Genomic DNA, 15,152 nt, shown 5'->3' on the forward strand with positions numbered 1-15,152 from the left:
TCATTACTAGCCCAAAGTGTGCAAACATCAACAAAATACAATTCAAAGCCATAATTCATTAAAAGTTAGATGGAATTGGTAAAAATGGCCAGGCTTATGTTTGATTGAACTTTTGTGCAGTTTGAGGGAACCAACTATGAATCAGTAACTAATGCCTGTAAGTAAGTATTAGTGGGTTTGTACTGTAAAGTTTAAATTACACAGTGCATAACAAATTCTTGAAACATATGCATATTCAATTTGTATTCATATCAACACTAACAAACGATAAAGAAATGAAAGACAAAATTAAGGGTAAAAGGGTATCATGTTTACTTTATTTTGATAATCACATTTACGATTAAGGGTTCAGGAACAAAGAATACGGACATGTCACATTAAATCGCAATCTGCCGAAATTTCAAAAGATGAAGAGTGTTATCTATAGGCAATGTTGTTTTTAATAATCAGCTGATGATATTGTTTAATGGACAAATTACAGCACCTTTGACTGAGAGGATCTTGACATAAGATATTATGCGTTTTCAGTGGAATGCATTTTTCGAATGGATATTGGATAGTGACCAAACACACCAAGCTAGACTGCTAAAGGCCTTGGAGTGTCACTGTCCCTGGAAACCAAACTATGGCCCCAGTCCGTTCTGGAGTCCCTCAGTGGCTAAGGATGTTTCCTGCTTTGCGGTATACTAAAATGTCCGTGGACGGGCGCGCAGCGCCAGGCCCTTCGGCGGAGTGATAAGACCCTCTTTTCCGAGCTCAATCGGAATCTGTAAGGAAGCAGCGATCCACATTTTTTTTTTAGACGACGACGTTTAAAAAAGGCACAAAATGATGAATAATTATATACAAAGTGAAAATATAAAACAATAACAGCAATTGTGAAGAACCCAAAGAGAAGATTTGTACACACAAACACTTAAAACTGGCGTAGTGTAGTGAGACAGACAAAGGGGTATACAAAACAATCGTGTTGTTTTAAAGTAATAAGAAACTGTTTTTCATGAGTTGCATAGAAGGTATCGATCCCTCTGCCTGCCCCCATCATCTATACACACAACGACCTTAAAGTTTCGATAGCGTACTTCATGTACTCACACTCCCCAACATGTTCCAGTTGTATTCTTTATCTAATTTGAAGACATAATATACGCCCAACCATGCAGCTGCCAACCCCTGTTTGAATCCTACGATGGAGTGTTTTCAAGATTCAAGATTCAACTTCGTATTTTCACTTCCATCAAATAAACAAAGAAATTATATACATTGCCTATGTACAGGATATTTGTAATACTTATGCAGAACATAATTTGACAAGGTACGTATATGAAAATGAGAAGGAGATGCGATTACATCTTTGTTAATATATACATAAAGCGTATAATACAAGTCAACTAACAGCCTGACTAAGGATGAGGATGAAAGTGGAGGGTCCCACTAAGAAGCAGAGCTTGTACGATATGGGACCCTCAGAAAATAGACAAGACAGCAATATAAAACAAAATAAACGAACCGATGTCAACTGACATCAAAATGATTGGGAAGGGAAAAAGAAAGATAAGGAAAAAAAGAAGAGAGAAAAAAGAGGAAAAAAAGGAGAAAAAGGGAAAAAACTACAGGACGTGCCATCGTGGACGCAAGCAATCTGAATTCCATAATGTAAAATAAGTGATGAAATACAAGCTGGATTAAATGTAATGCAAAACATTTTTATACGTAATTATGTTGGTAAGAATGCAAGAGAAAGAGAGAATAAACACATCGTTATGTTTAGAACACAAATAGGGACATAATTAGAAGGAGGACTTATGTAAAAAAGAATGATGACTTGACTGAGATGATAAAAGGGAAACTAACTCGGTGTTAAATCTCCCTATAGTGTAAACATTTATTTTATTTGTGTTTTTGATTTGGACGTCAATAGGAGCAACCATTCAATCAATCAAAGCAAAATAAGAAGGGTTATACCTTTGTCTGCAGACACGTCTCAAAGCGGTATTTCTGCAGCACCCTGACTAGGGCTACCTTGGCCTCCATCAGGGCGAACCTCATCCCGATGCAGTTCCGTGGCCCTGCGCCGAATGGGATCCAAGCAAACGGGTGCCGCTTCTCGCGCCTCTCTTTCGTGAATCTGTCGGACGAACGAGGTACACAGAGTGGATCCCACTTGCTTACATTTGTTTTATATCGCTGGACACACTGTAGGAATAATTATACATGGTCTGTATCTTACTTTTTTTTTATAAACAGTTCTACACCACATAAAACTCTCATTCTTATTCTCGTGTGCATTCCTTGTTGCTATCATTAATCTATTTTATAGACTTCATTTTGGCTCTCTGGCTGTTCTTCATAAAACCCTGAACTTCCCTGTACTGGCATCCATACAACCATTCTGGAAGTAGCAGCCTGTGTCCTGCGTCACAGTTTTGCATGCAGATCTACACTACTGAGGAAAGTATGGCAATTTTCCGAGCACTCTCTCATCGTATACTATAGGGCCTACATTGTTTTGACTCTCACTTCAGTATTTAATTTCATGCGACTGAACAACTCGCTTTGTTCTATCATTGTGAGCACATGAAGAAAAATAGTTTGTGTTTTTGTAGCGTTTATCATGCAGCAAAGGGTTACATTCCAAATAGGATCGTAATACACCTATATAGGTGCGAGAGTAATCTACTGGTACTGTCTCTTCTCTTTGTGATCTTCATGCATACCTATCTGGGTCGAACTTCTCCGGTTCGGACCACAGCTCCGGATCATGGTGAATGGTGTAGATTGGAATGGCAACCTGCGTACCCCTTTCCACGGTTACACCATTGTAGGTAAACGTCTCACTGCATATGCGGTCAGCACTGTCAGGTATTAGGTAATTAGCAAACAAATCGTAGAACTCTTGTAACGCTTTGAAAAAACAACCACTGTGTAACGAATGCACAAGCTCTTCCTTTCTTTTTTTTTTTTCTCTCTCTCTCTCTCTCTCTTTGCTCGAATATTCATTCAAGGCAATCAAAGGGCAGACAATATCTAATATAAAAAAATGAACGATAATTACGTGCATAACAATCCTACATAACCCTCAAAAGTAGTTTTTTTTTTTAAATTATGCAACGTTCAGTCCGACAAGACTTAGTGTTCCTTAGTTAATTATCCCTTTACTTTTATTCTGATTTTTTTTACTTTATCTACAACAACGGATAAAATGATTCCAGCTTCAGTTAAACGGCAGCTTAAAGTGGACTTACAAGGCTTTTTTTAAAGGATATTTTCATGAATTCGGATGGACATAATTCATAATGTAACCCCATGACAGTTCCAGAATATTGGGCATTGCGTAATACTTTGAAGCGTAAAGATGATGGGTAGATACACCTCACGGTCTTAAGTCACTGGATTATCGAAAATACGATCGTATGGCATACATGGTTTGTGTGTGAAAAGAGCTGTCCAGGGCCCCGTTTCATAAAAAGTTGATATGACAGCAACTCTTGCTGGAATGGCAATTGTCATGGCAACATTGTCATGACAACGACAAGAATCCAGCTTCCTGATTGGCTGTTGCCATTGGAAGTTGCCATTCCAGCAAGAGTTGCCATCCGAACATCTTTTATGAAATGGGGCCCAGAACTTACAGGGCCGCTGGAGGGAAGTACCGCAGAGTCTCGCAGATTACGTTATCCAGATAAGGTAACTTCGAGACGGTGGTGTAACCGACATCGTCGCTAGAGGGCAGTAACTCGTCGATCTCGGTGATAAGTTTCTCCTGTACGTCTGGGTGCAGGGCCAGTAGGTAAGAGGAAAAGATGAGGAGAGAACCAGTCGTGTCGTAGCCGGCGACGAAGAAGGTTATTGCCTGATAAGAAATAGGCAGGAGATACTGTTGAAATGACACACACTAAAAAGAGTCTACTTTTTAGGTAGTTTTGCGCATGCATGTGTGTTCGTATGTTTATGTGCAAGATAATACATATACATAATATATGTGTGTATGTGTGTGTGTGTGTGTGTGTGTGTGTGTGTGCGTGCGTGTGCGTGTGTATCAGAACGCGGAATGAAAGTGGATGGATTAGAGAGAATGACTAAACTGGTAAAGCATTTTAATGAATGTTTGTGTGGTTTACGATCTCAGCAGAGTTGGTTTAATTGCTTCATAGGCCGAGGAAATTGATTTTAGAAAAATATTCAATATCATTCAAAATCTATTTAGGATGAAATTTAATTTCATAGGCTATGAAAAGTTGCCCAAACTTTTATTCAAAACAAGTATTTTCTCTAAAATGGTTTCTTTCTTCTTTCTTTGTTCTTCTCTGTTCAGAAAAAATTCGACTCACTGACAGTCAAAAAAGTTATTCCTGTGACAAATTTCACAAGTAGGATTTCTATAACTGAAGAAAAAAAATCTTCATTGTAGACATGGTAAATTTTCGATTAAGGGACAGTCATAAAGTTTACTCTTATTACAAATTTCAAAATCAACAGATAAATGTGTCTTTGTGATTGGCAAAAAAAAAGTAATCTTATCCGTTATGAACTTTTCTTCCAAAAAATCATATCACGTGAGTACGATTTGCTTGAATTGCATCGTCTGAGTTTGCCTGGTCAGTTCTGGGCCCTCTTTTATGAAGAGTTGAAATTGATTATATTAATTTCAACTGTTAGTCTATGGCAGCCTGGCAGCCTGTGTGGTAAGGAAATTTAAAATCGATTTTATATTTTGATAAAACGGGGCCTTGGGCCATTTTTGTGTCCGCTTTAAAATTCACATCGCAGAGAGCTACTCGACGCAATACTACCCTATGGGGGCGCCATTTTACAATATCATTGTACTCTGTAATACTGTATAATAGGCTGTGTCATTCCGTAATCAAAAGCTACTTTGCAACACGACGCAGAGAGAGGGGAACGGCCAACGCAATCGTCGTCTTAGACGTCCGCGTCTCAAATCTAAAGCTCCCCATTGTTACCGTGATACGCAAACGCTGAGATTATAGAGCGCTCACCTGCGCGATCATTTCTGAATTTGACAGTTGGACCTTTGACTTCAACGAGCGACTCGGAGCAGCACCTCCGTGTTCCTTGAACACGCTATCATGCACGTCACCGTCATCACCGGCTTCCAGCTGCCCCTCGCTTCCTTTCTGGGCGTCGATTATCATTTGCAGAAAATCTGTCCTCTGATAGATGGATTGATTTATCAATGTAAAATGCAAGGAAAGCAGAGATCAACTGAGGTTTCGCCACAGTTTGACACAAACGAAAGTACGATTTGAGGGCAGAGGTTTTAAGAAGGAAGATAAAAGCTGAAAGAGCCAGAAACGATTCATTCGATATTTCGTACCATTTTGTTCTACTAAAAATATTTAAGTAATGATACTGGTTTCGCTATCTAAATCATAATACCCACTTCCGTTGTGACAGTATGACTCAAACATAAACAAATACGATTGCAATTTGAGGGCAGCTATTTAACGATAAGGAAGATAAAAGTTGAAGGAGCCAGAAGAGATTCATTCGATGATTTGTACCATTTTATTCTTCTAAAGAATATTCAAATAATTATTTACTGGTTTCACTATCTAAATAAAAACACCCACTTCTACGTTATAGCCTTAAAACGGCTCTAGGGATTGTTTGGAGTAAGTATATATAGGGTACTTATGTATAATTCTGTTCACCTGTAATGTTCAAGACCATTGCTGTCAACAATAATAACTGGTTCTCATTGACATGAAAAACTTGTGGACTGTCTCTCATACTCCTTTTTTCTTGCTCCTTTTGTGTTACTTATCTTTTTGACCTCATTGCATTCAACATATTAATTATCTAATCCAGATGTGTAGATATGAATTTATTGCAAAGTAAATTTCTTCAATACTCACTATCACTCAGATAATCATCGTTGAATTACATAATCATATTTTCAATACTCTATATAGTGTATAAATTGCCCAAATTATTATGTGAATTAAAGTGCAAAATGAAATCATCCCATCTTTCACATCGTGTGCAGCGGTACATTTAAGTGCCGGAATGAACTAATGTGCAAAATAATCATTAAAGCATTTAGAGGAAAAAAGTTTGCTTCAAGCGATCAAACCTGCCTTTTGTTTATTTTCATTTGGAGCTTTCCGCATGGCTACCGTTTGTTGAATTACATCGCGAAAAAAGTCCATCGAGTCTTGAGGGAACAAGAAAACCTTGAAAAACTTCAGTATTGGCGACGTCCAGGGCAGAAAACCTGGCGATTGAAATTAAGTGAATAAATGATAAAAAAATGGCAACTTACTGGATATCTACTTGTTTCTTCTTACAGTCAAGACCCTCAGGGACTTCAAGTGAAAAAACAACCCCGATATTAAGATTTTATAGCAACTGATTGCATCGTTATGTTATAACAGTAATATATCCCAGATATCTCAAATTAATTTAAAAAAGAGAGGATCGACTTATCTGTACATACAAATTCAAAAGAAAATTATTGTGTGAGAGCTTAGAGTGATTTCACAAAAGAATGGCTTCGGTAACAACTTGCTTTATACCATTTTTATAGTAGCTTCAAAGCATCACGCACCCTCTGACAGTGAAAAAAATCTCCTTGAAAAACAATCGCACCCACCTATAATTCTGCACAGAAAGCATCAATCTACTCTTACCACAGAAAAGTCCGCACAATTCCAAAGTTTAGGCGAGCAATCTTGGAAAAGTTCATATTGTCTGTCTTTTATAAACTCGGCTTGTTCTTACCGCTTATCAACAATCCCACGTTGAAAATAGAAAAATTAAAGGCTTTATTGGCCTTGGCTACAAACGGATGATCCGGGTCACCCTGGGAATCGACCTCGAGACCGAAAGCACAGCTCGCTATGGTGTCCATGATAAAGGACCCGTATAATCTGGAAGACGATGGAGTATAGTGTAAACAATCGAAAGGGAAATAATCTCCAAAATCGGCAAGGTATAGTTACTCCGGCACTTACTACAGTAGTTATCATTAATGACATTACCACATAGGGTGGGGTAAAGGGTACATGCCAACAGGTCATGTAGCATTTTCCAACAGACGCTCCGAAAGCATGTCCTACTTTTTTGTGTTATTATCGATATATGATCTAAGCGCAAAATGAATATCTTTTATGCATAATCTAACTCTAAAGAATTTTGTTCTAGATTATGTAATCTATGCATGCACTTAACTGAAAGAACCGACTATACTGATGTTGGTTAATTACATCACATTTCACACTCGTATTAGTTATGGGCTTAAAGCTTTTTGGTTCTGTCATCTATTTAGATAAAAACCTTATGTTATTTGCCTGTTCATGCATCATTGTATCACTTTTGTAATTAGTTTTCTGTATTTCTAATCAATTCTGATGATTTTGATGCTGTTTTGCAGTAATGTATGATTTAGTTTGTTGCAAAATATGGGCAACTGCATATAATGAAGTAAAAAAAAAATCAAATTACTCGTATAAATAAAACGAACAGCTCATTCATTTACCACACAAAAAGTCATCAAATTTGTGACTCCATTCAGGATTCAAAATACCATAGATCTATTTTCACTATTTTTTATCTCTCAATAAACAGGATAACAGTTCCACTGATTCTAGTAAAGAGGAAATACGCTTTAAGAATGTGAACAGAGTGTTACAATTTCTCATAATCCTAGTCGTAAATACATTTTATTTAAAGGAATATTAATCTACATAATGGAGACGACGGCAAATTACACTGTAAACATGAAATGGTAAATTAACATTCTAAAAGTTGTTCCTCCTCCAACCTTTTTGTAAATGTTGAATTCAATACTCAAAATGTGGATTTACCATTTCTGAAATGGTATTTCAACATTTGGAGTGTTGAATTTAACATTTTGAGTGTTAAATGTAACATTTACCATAAGATTGGAGGTGTTGAAACATTCAAAATGTTGATCTACCATTTTATTTTTAAGAGTGTAGCAGGTGTACCAATAATGAGTTTTTACAAAATCCCCGGTTCGTGTCTTTGCCTCGTATATTAAAACACTCATATTTTGACATCGCTTACTGTTTGCACTCCATGTAGCCTTTAGTTCTCTGAGAGCTTTCAATGTTCCTGAGAAGTCTATCAGCCCCTGCAGTCACGTGATGTGACATCTACGTAGCGAAAATAAGACGGGAAAATTCCAGAGGATTATTTTCCCTTGATTTGCAGTTTTCCCTTTTTGTAAGGGGGGATTTTCGTTAAGATGTCAATACATGAAAGGCTGAACAAAATGTCCTTGCTGAATCAACCTTTTAAAAATGCTGCATTTTTAAAGCCTTGCTTGCATTTCAAATAGATGCTTTTGTCAAAGTCATCAACCATTCAAGGAGAAACCTAACAACAAAGCTTAAGAATGAGATTGCTAACATCATTGTTAAAATGGCTTCTCCGATCAAATTAAAGATGTAAATCTAATCAAAACTTCTGTTATGATACAAGGACTGTGCAAAGGTTACATGAACCATAATTCTGAAATTTTCACACTATATACTATTAAAAAAATTTAAAAATGACTTTGATTCAATCGATGCTATGAGAACGAATACAGTATAGGACCAACACCAACATTTCTATAGAGCAGTCGATCTAGTATTCCACCCACGCTCTGGAATGATTCATGCAAAGCTGAGACCGTTAATGAAGCGATTGTTTGTTTCTGGTGAACATTTCAATTTGATTGTTGGACTTCTGTGAGTGTTCGAATTGACTGAATCATATAAACTTTTTAGAAACGTATACTGGTAATTTGAAATTTGAAAGTCACATGCGGATTGCTACACCTGTTTCATTTTTGCACCGCTGAAGGTGGGGGTCAGCGTGTTACGGACTTCTCGCCAATGGTCATCCTTAAGATTCATCAGGGCATCCTCGAACTCCTTGTTGCATAGTGGCGTCTCCTGCAGGTGGAGACCGAGTTTCAATGTTTTTAAAAAGGTAAAACTACAGAAGTTTAGAATTATTATGTGAGCCGAAATTCGTTGTCACAAGAGATGTTTTATGCTTTAATTTCTCTCTTAAAGATATGCCATTGTGCATGGTAGTACTAGGTGTTTCAAAAAACATTTTCCACTTTTGATTCTTAATAATTCAAAAACTATATATCAAATAACACTGCCATTGATATGAGTAATAGCTGAATAGTGTACAATTTGGTTGAAGGTAGTTTAAATATGAAAGCATAAATAAGTTTCATGAAATCCATGATTCATTTCACAGTTAGGTTCCAGACTTTGCTCTATTTTCAACCCTCTGTTCAAAATTTCACTTTGCACAGGAGTCAGTGGGTGTGTATGGGAGTGTGTGGCTAACACCCTGACAATGGTCCTGAACAATGGCCAGGGTTTGAATGCTTCATTATTCATTCATGAGAAATGCCACTATCACAGCTAGTCTTTATTCAGCCTCTGGCAGTATCTGTGTAAAGTCAAACGCCTGTCGATACTGTCGTTGAGTCGCGTCAGTGCTCTCTCTACTTCTGAAAAACAAAATTACAATGAATACCTTCTGTTCTATCGTAAACGTGGTGACAGGAATAAAGAAAATCAATTAGAGTATATATACACTTGTGTATATGGAGCCTTAATAAATCTACTCTGAAACAAATCGCCCCAATGATAAATGCTGATGAACTCTTTACCAAAAATGATCTCTTTTAATCGAAAAAGCGAAAAATTTGTCTATTTAATTAGTAGACAGTTGTATTGAAATGAGGAACTTTAGATCATTTATGTTTATTAATATCCCAAATTTAGTGATATGTGAAGCAAAATTTGAAAATGATTGCCAGCTGGAATGAAATGTGGTGTTTGCAAGCACTTTGCCGTGCATGAATTCAGACTAGCAGTGCCCAGGGCAATCCACATGAATTATTGATTAAGCATTCATGTGCCAGGGAGCGCCAGACTGATGCCTAGTCAACAGGTGGTTCAGGCATGTCCATTGTTCAGGGCCATTGTCAGCACACACTCACATACACATCATTGGATCCTGTGCGAAGTTCAATTTTTGTACAGAGGGTTAAAATTTGACCAAAATCTGAAACCTTACTTCAAAATCAATCGTAGATTTAATGAAACTGATTTATGCTTTCACATGCAAATCACCTCAAACCAAATTGTACACTATCCAGCTATTACTCATATCAATGACAGTTTTATCGAATGAATAATTTTTGAAATATTTATGATCAAAAGTGGGAAATGTTTTTTGAAACACCTAGTACGTAGTATATAGAATCTTGACAAATAATACAACATGATATAGATCGAAACAAGAGGAAATGCAAACTTAGACAAGGTTTGAAACTTCTCGAAACCAAACGCCGATTAAATCCAGACAAAAAGAAATACCTGGTGACAGCAGAAAAAGCAAACAACGACGAAGAAAACAAAACACTGAAGGAGATGAGACAAGACAGAAATAATATCGAACATCCTTCAATGCAGGGAGAGGTTATTAAAACATTTTGGCAGATCAGAGATCGCTGATTACAAAAGCGTTATAATCGGATTATAAGGCAACTACTACAATCAACACATCCAGTGAGATGATGATAGACCAAACTGTGCCCAAGCATGTTTAAAAAATGATCGCAATATTGGTTTAATGGAAATAAATGTATCTGAACTGAACTAGGTGTCTACTGTACACACAGTCATAATCATCACGAAAAAAAAAACCTTACCCGTCTGTTTACGAAGGTGTTGAAGCTCTTAATCATGACTTGCCTGACCATGTCAGGATCGCCACAGACTAGGACAGGACGACGAACGTCATACAACCTATTTCAGTTCATAAATGCATGAATATAATTATATTCATTAATAAAGACATGAATATCTAAATAAAATACGCACATGTAAATTGATATATATATATATATATATATATATACATATATATATATATATATATGTTATGATGAACATATTTGTATATTATAATGATATCAATGTATATATTCATATGTTCGCGCCATTTTGTAACATATCCATGTCTGCGCAATACTCTCGTACATGCTAGATACAAGCTTTCAGAATAATTCGTGGTAATGAATAAATCTTCATACAAGACTACAAACGGGGAACTTGTACAAGATAGAAAGAGATGATAAAGATCTTGGATTGATAATAGGCATGTGCCGAATATAGATACATCAGTTAAAAGTATGCAATTCGCGGTCAAAGCTTGACATATCGATTTGTAAGTCACCAAGCATAATGTCCAACAAATTGGCGATTGCTCGGCCTGAAAATGTAGTTTGCCAAAAGCGTTTGAATATTTTACGACTATACTCGTTCCAGGCAAAATGTAACAACATATTGCGTGCTATTCTCTGCTGCACCACTGTCTAAATATTGCTTCGAAGAAGGAGCTTGAATATTGTCTCGTTGACATTACAATGCTGTTATATGAGCTGCCAGTGACAACCTTTCAGAGACTAGATTGCCAGTCGCAAAGAATAATATACCTTGCGCTGACTACAGAGAATATTGTCATGATTGTGGATGAAAACTATTGTAGACCTATATCGTATTTGTCAATAGAGTAAAGAAAGCTCTTTTACACATTGGAACTGAATTTGTGGTGAAAGGAATTTAAAAAAAAATGTAACAAAATTGTATGATCACCTTCTGAGAGTTTCACTATGTGTAATTCATGGTATTTTCTTCTCTTTTTTTTTCTGAGACGTGAGCTTGGCGGACTACAACACTAAATAGGAAGCCGTTTGTTGTCACAATTGCAGCAGCAATAACCTACCCGAATACTCGACCATGTTCTTTTGCCAGGCGAAGTAACGCGGGTGCAACTCCCTGAAGAAGGGAAATAAGAAGAAAAGAAGAAGAAGAAGAAGAAGAAGGAGAAGAAGAAGAAGAAGAAGGAGAAGAAGAAGATTATTTCTTTTTTTACCTCTCGCGGCCCGTTCCAGATACTTTAAATCTAAAATTTTGTGCAGACTATCCAAGAAGTCTACATTTCTCGTTTCAAACCCGTTTCCGCGACTAGGAGAAAAAAAGAACACCGTAACATTCCTATATACTGTCAAGGCCCAACATAATATTATCAAAGTTGCTTTATAGCCGATGGAAGTGTGGGTATTATAGCTTGTGCGCTCATCAATCTCCGAAACAAGATGCCATTAAAGATTGTTTATAGGGAGTTTAATGGAGATCAGAACATAGAACTGAAAAAAAATATAGCTATAGGTTTTGCGAAAGAAGGCTGAACAATGATAAGGATGAAAGTAATAAATCATTACATAGTATTATAATGATTTCGATATAGTGAGAATAATGATTTCTACAGTGACTACGTTTTGAAATAAATTGATATTTATAGGAATAGTGCTAATCTCTCGGGGCACCTGCGATACCGGCGGCGTGAAGTCAGATTACTTGTTTCACTCCTGGAGCGGGTCCTGGGGCAAGGAGGAATGTCGTAGGATTGGAAGTAAGCATCTACTGTGCAATTGTCAACTATCTGACACACTGTACACCACAGAGCTTCGAAAGGACGTAAAATGTTTATTGTGCCGTTATTTTTAATCTGTCGTTTGCCATATATACCTCCGTGAAATGCGTAAGACTGCCAGCGATTGGTCTGGAAGACACCGAAGCCACGCCACGTCTTCTCCAGTATCCATGGCACCAGTAATCGTACCTGTACAATTCAGGGACGGAACACGTGGTTACGTATTTATAGCTATATAGCCTATAACCTTTCTGGACTGTTACGCGAAAATCCTTGCCATGATAGATTTCGGTCATAATTTTATGCGCGAAGACTGGTCAACATCCTCCAGCAATCAACCAACATGCAGTGGTCGCCAAAACCAATAGGAGATCAAAATCACAAAATTCTCTTTAAGATCAGCGACTACTGTTGCTGATCAACTCCCGAGCGCCTTGCGAACATTCTATACAACATGTCCAGCGTCTGTATGATGATGGAAACTACCATTGATTCGTCGCTGATTGGTTGCTAATGACCGTACTGTGCTTGGCAACCATTTAAAGATTAGTAGAGGGCAAAGATACAGAAAATGGCTCTGAAGAATCAGTATTCCACAAGCTATCAGCTATGAGGAAATAAGTTAGCATAGCTCTGAGACAACTCCAAATCGTGGACTTTGTAGCGACGGACAGGACGAAGCAAATGAAACTATGGCTCTTCTCTATGAGAGAAACAAAAGTGACCGCATAATAAAGAGGATGTAGAGCAGAAGACAGGACACCAGGAGAGAATACTTTCCTTCTCCTGTTCAATTAGTCGCGAGGTAATTGTTCCTGCAGGAAGGGTGCATCATATAACGCTTTTAATAATGCTTAGGTATATTACGTATCATATACACATTACAGTCAGGCAACAGCTCACCAAAAATCCTTTCCTTTGAACTCTCAGTCGGTAATAAACTTATAAAATTGAATATAATTAGCTTAATACAGTATATCATTTTAAAGAAATGTGTGTGTCATTGTTATCTGCTTATTTTACAAAAAAATGCAAATGAAGGTTGAAATATAATCGAAAGGTTTTTCATTATCTCCAGTGTTGCCGTTTGACTGATAATAAACATTCATTCTCCTTATTTTACATATTATATTCATAAATTTGATTCACTGCTGAAGCAGCCTATTCAGTATCAGCATTGCTCTTCCAAACAGTCTGTCATTATACCAATCTCCATGACAACCAGGTTCACAGTTTTACACCTGCGTTAAAAAGAACATCGCAGAGATTGTATCTAGATCTACTGTGAGAAAAGAAAAAAAATCAAGTGAAGGAGTTCCTTGAAAAGTTGGCCTCACGCTATTTTACGCTTCCATGGTCGGTTCAGAAAAAAAAATACAGCAACAAGTCAACCATGGTTTGGCTGAGAAGTATACGGCGATTATACGGATTATTGTGTCAATGCCTTTCTTTCATCGTATGGCTGTGACTGCATGTTACACCAATGGTTCACACTTACGCCTATAGATATATTGAATATCTATATAAGAATCTAAGTATATCTGAATACTTACAAAAAGAATAGAACTACGGATCCAAGGGCAAGAACCCACGTCGTGGACAGAGATAGACCAAACACCTGGAGTTCCATTGCTACTACTTCATCTGTACATACAATTATGAACAGCCAAATCCAACACAACCAAATTTTGACAAATCAGTGGCTGCTTATTCGATGATATTTCACGTAGGCCTATACTTGTCAGGCTTAGGGAAACGCAGAAATGACTGGATACCCCTACACAATGTCATCACAGAGCAATATCTGCCCCGTCCTATGGTGTGCTGACGTGCTATCGCAAGTATATCTACATTTTCATACGAAGTTATGCACCTCGCTAACCCGTGGACTTTGATTTTCGATGCTTTACACCGGACGTGAAATGATAAGTGATCACAAATCATCTATCAGAATTCATACTTTGAACGTCCTGAAATGCTAAACGGCGCAAAATTCTTTGCCCTTGGCTGGTGTGTGGCCGTGTGGCCGTTGGGTATGATATGGAAACCTGGGCAAGAAAGACTACTCTACTGTATTGTATATGTGCTTTGCCAAACGAACCAAATTGTAGCATTTACTACAGAGTGCTTTGGTTGCAAAGTAATTCCTATTATCTATACTATTTATACCGATTATCGTGTGGAGAATCATGAATACCGGTAAATATCAATGACACTGATTACACAGTCACACCCTGTTGCAATATCGATGTTAATTAAGATGTTAATAGATGTGTTAATGATATACTACCATAATCATGAAAGCTTTAATCCTTAAAATTTGATGAACGCCCCTAATCTGAGACAAAATGATAGGAAAGTTTCCCAAGTATACATGTTTGAATGAATGCAACAATATTTGTAAAAGAACACATCGGTGAAGTTTGAGTACAATCGCACATTCCTTTCAAAAGTTATGATTTTCAAAAGTCTTGGTGCCGCCATTGTTGGATGAGAAGACTACAACAGTTTGTGATGTCACCGCAGTAAAAAGGATATAAAATATCAAGAGAGCTCAACATATCGTCATTTTCAGGCATGGTGAAGAAGCAACTGACTTACCCAATTTAGTAAGCAAGAGAAATCATCTTACTTTTAAAATCGCCAGGTAG

At 37.2% G+C, this 15,152-nt stretch overlaps 1 protein-coding gene across 1 annotated transcript; it reads right to left on the reverse strand.

Moving 5' to 3' along the window:
• Positions 1-686: 686 nt before the first annotated feature.
• Positions 687-10,765, reverse strand: LOC139726919 (cytochrome P450 3A11-like). The gene is made up of 9 exons (XM_071637907.1): positions 10,715-10,765; positions 8,811-8,927; positions 8,053-8,141; positions 6,764-6,893; positions 5,001-5,174; positions 3,633-3,853; positions 2,718-2,855; positions 1,966-2,128; positions 687-767 (listed from the first exon to the last, which is right to left on the reverse strand). The coding sequence occupies exons 1-9, from the start codon at positions 10,763-10,765 to the stop codon at positions 687-689; spliced, it is 1,164 nt and encodes a 387-aa protein (XP_071494008.1).
• Positions 10,766-15,152: the final 4,387 nt, after the last annotated feature.

The sequence above is a fragment of the Diadema antillarum genome, unplaced genomic scaffold (genome assembly GCF_040938485.1).
Source record: "Diadema antillarum isolate AM-2024a unplaced genomic scaffold, OU_Dant_1.0 seq00000105_RagTag, whole genome shotgun sequence".
Classification (NCBI taxonomy): domain Eukaryota; kingdom Metazoa; phylum Echinodermata; class Echinoidea; order Diadematoida; family Diadematidae; genus Diadema; species Diadema antillarum.

Coding starts and splice junctions, on each gene's coding strand:
- LOC139726919 (XM_071637907.1), bottom strand. CDS start 10,765: ATGGTCAGGCAAGTCATGATTAAGAGCTTCAACACCTTCGTAAACAGA. Junction 5,175..6,763: donor TTAATTTTTCTATTTTCAAC/GTGGGATTGTTG, acceptor TCCATCTATCAG/AGGACAGATTTTCTGCAAAT. Junction 2,856..3,632: donor TACTTCCCTCCAGCGGCCCT/GTAAGTTCTGGG, acceptor AATACCTGACAG/TGCTGACCGCATATGCAGTG.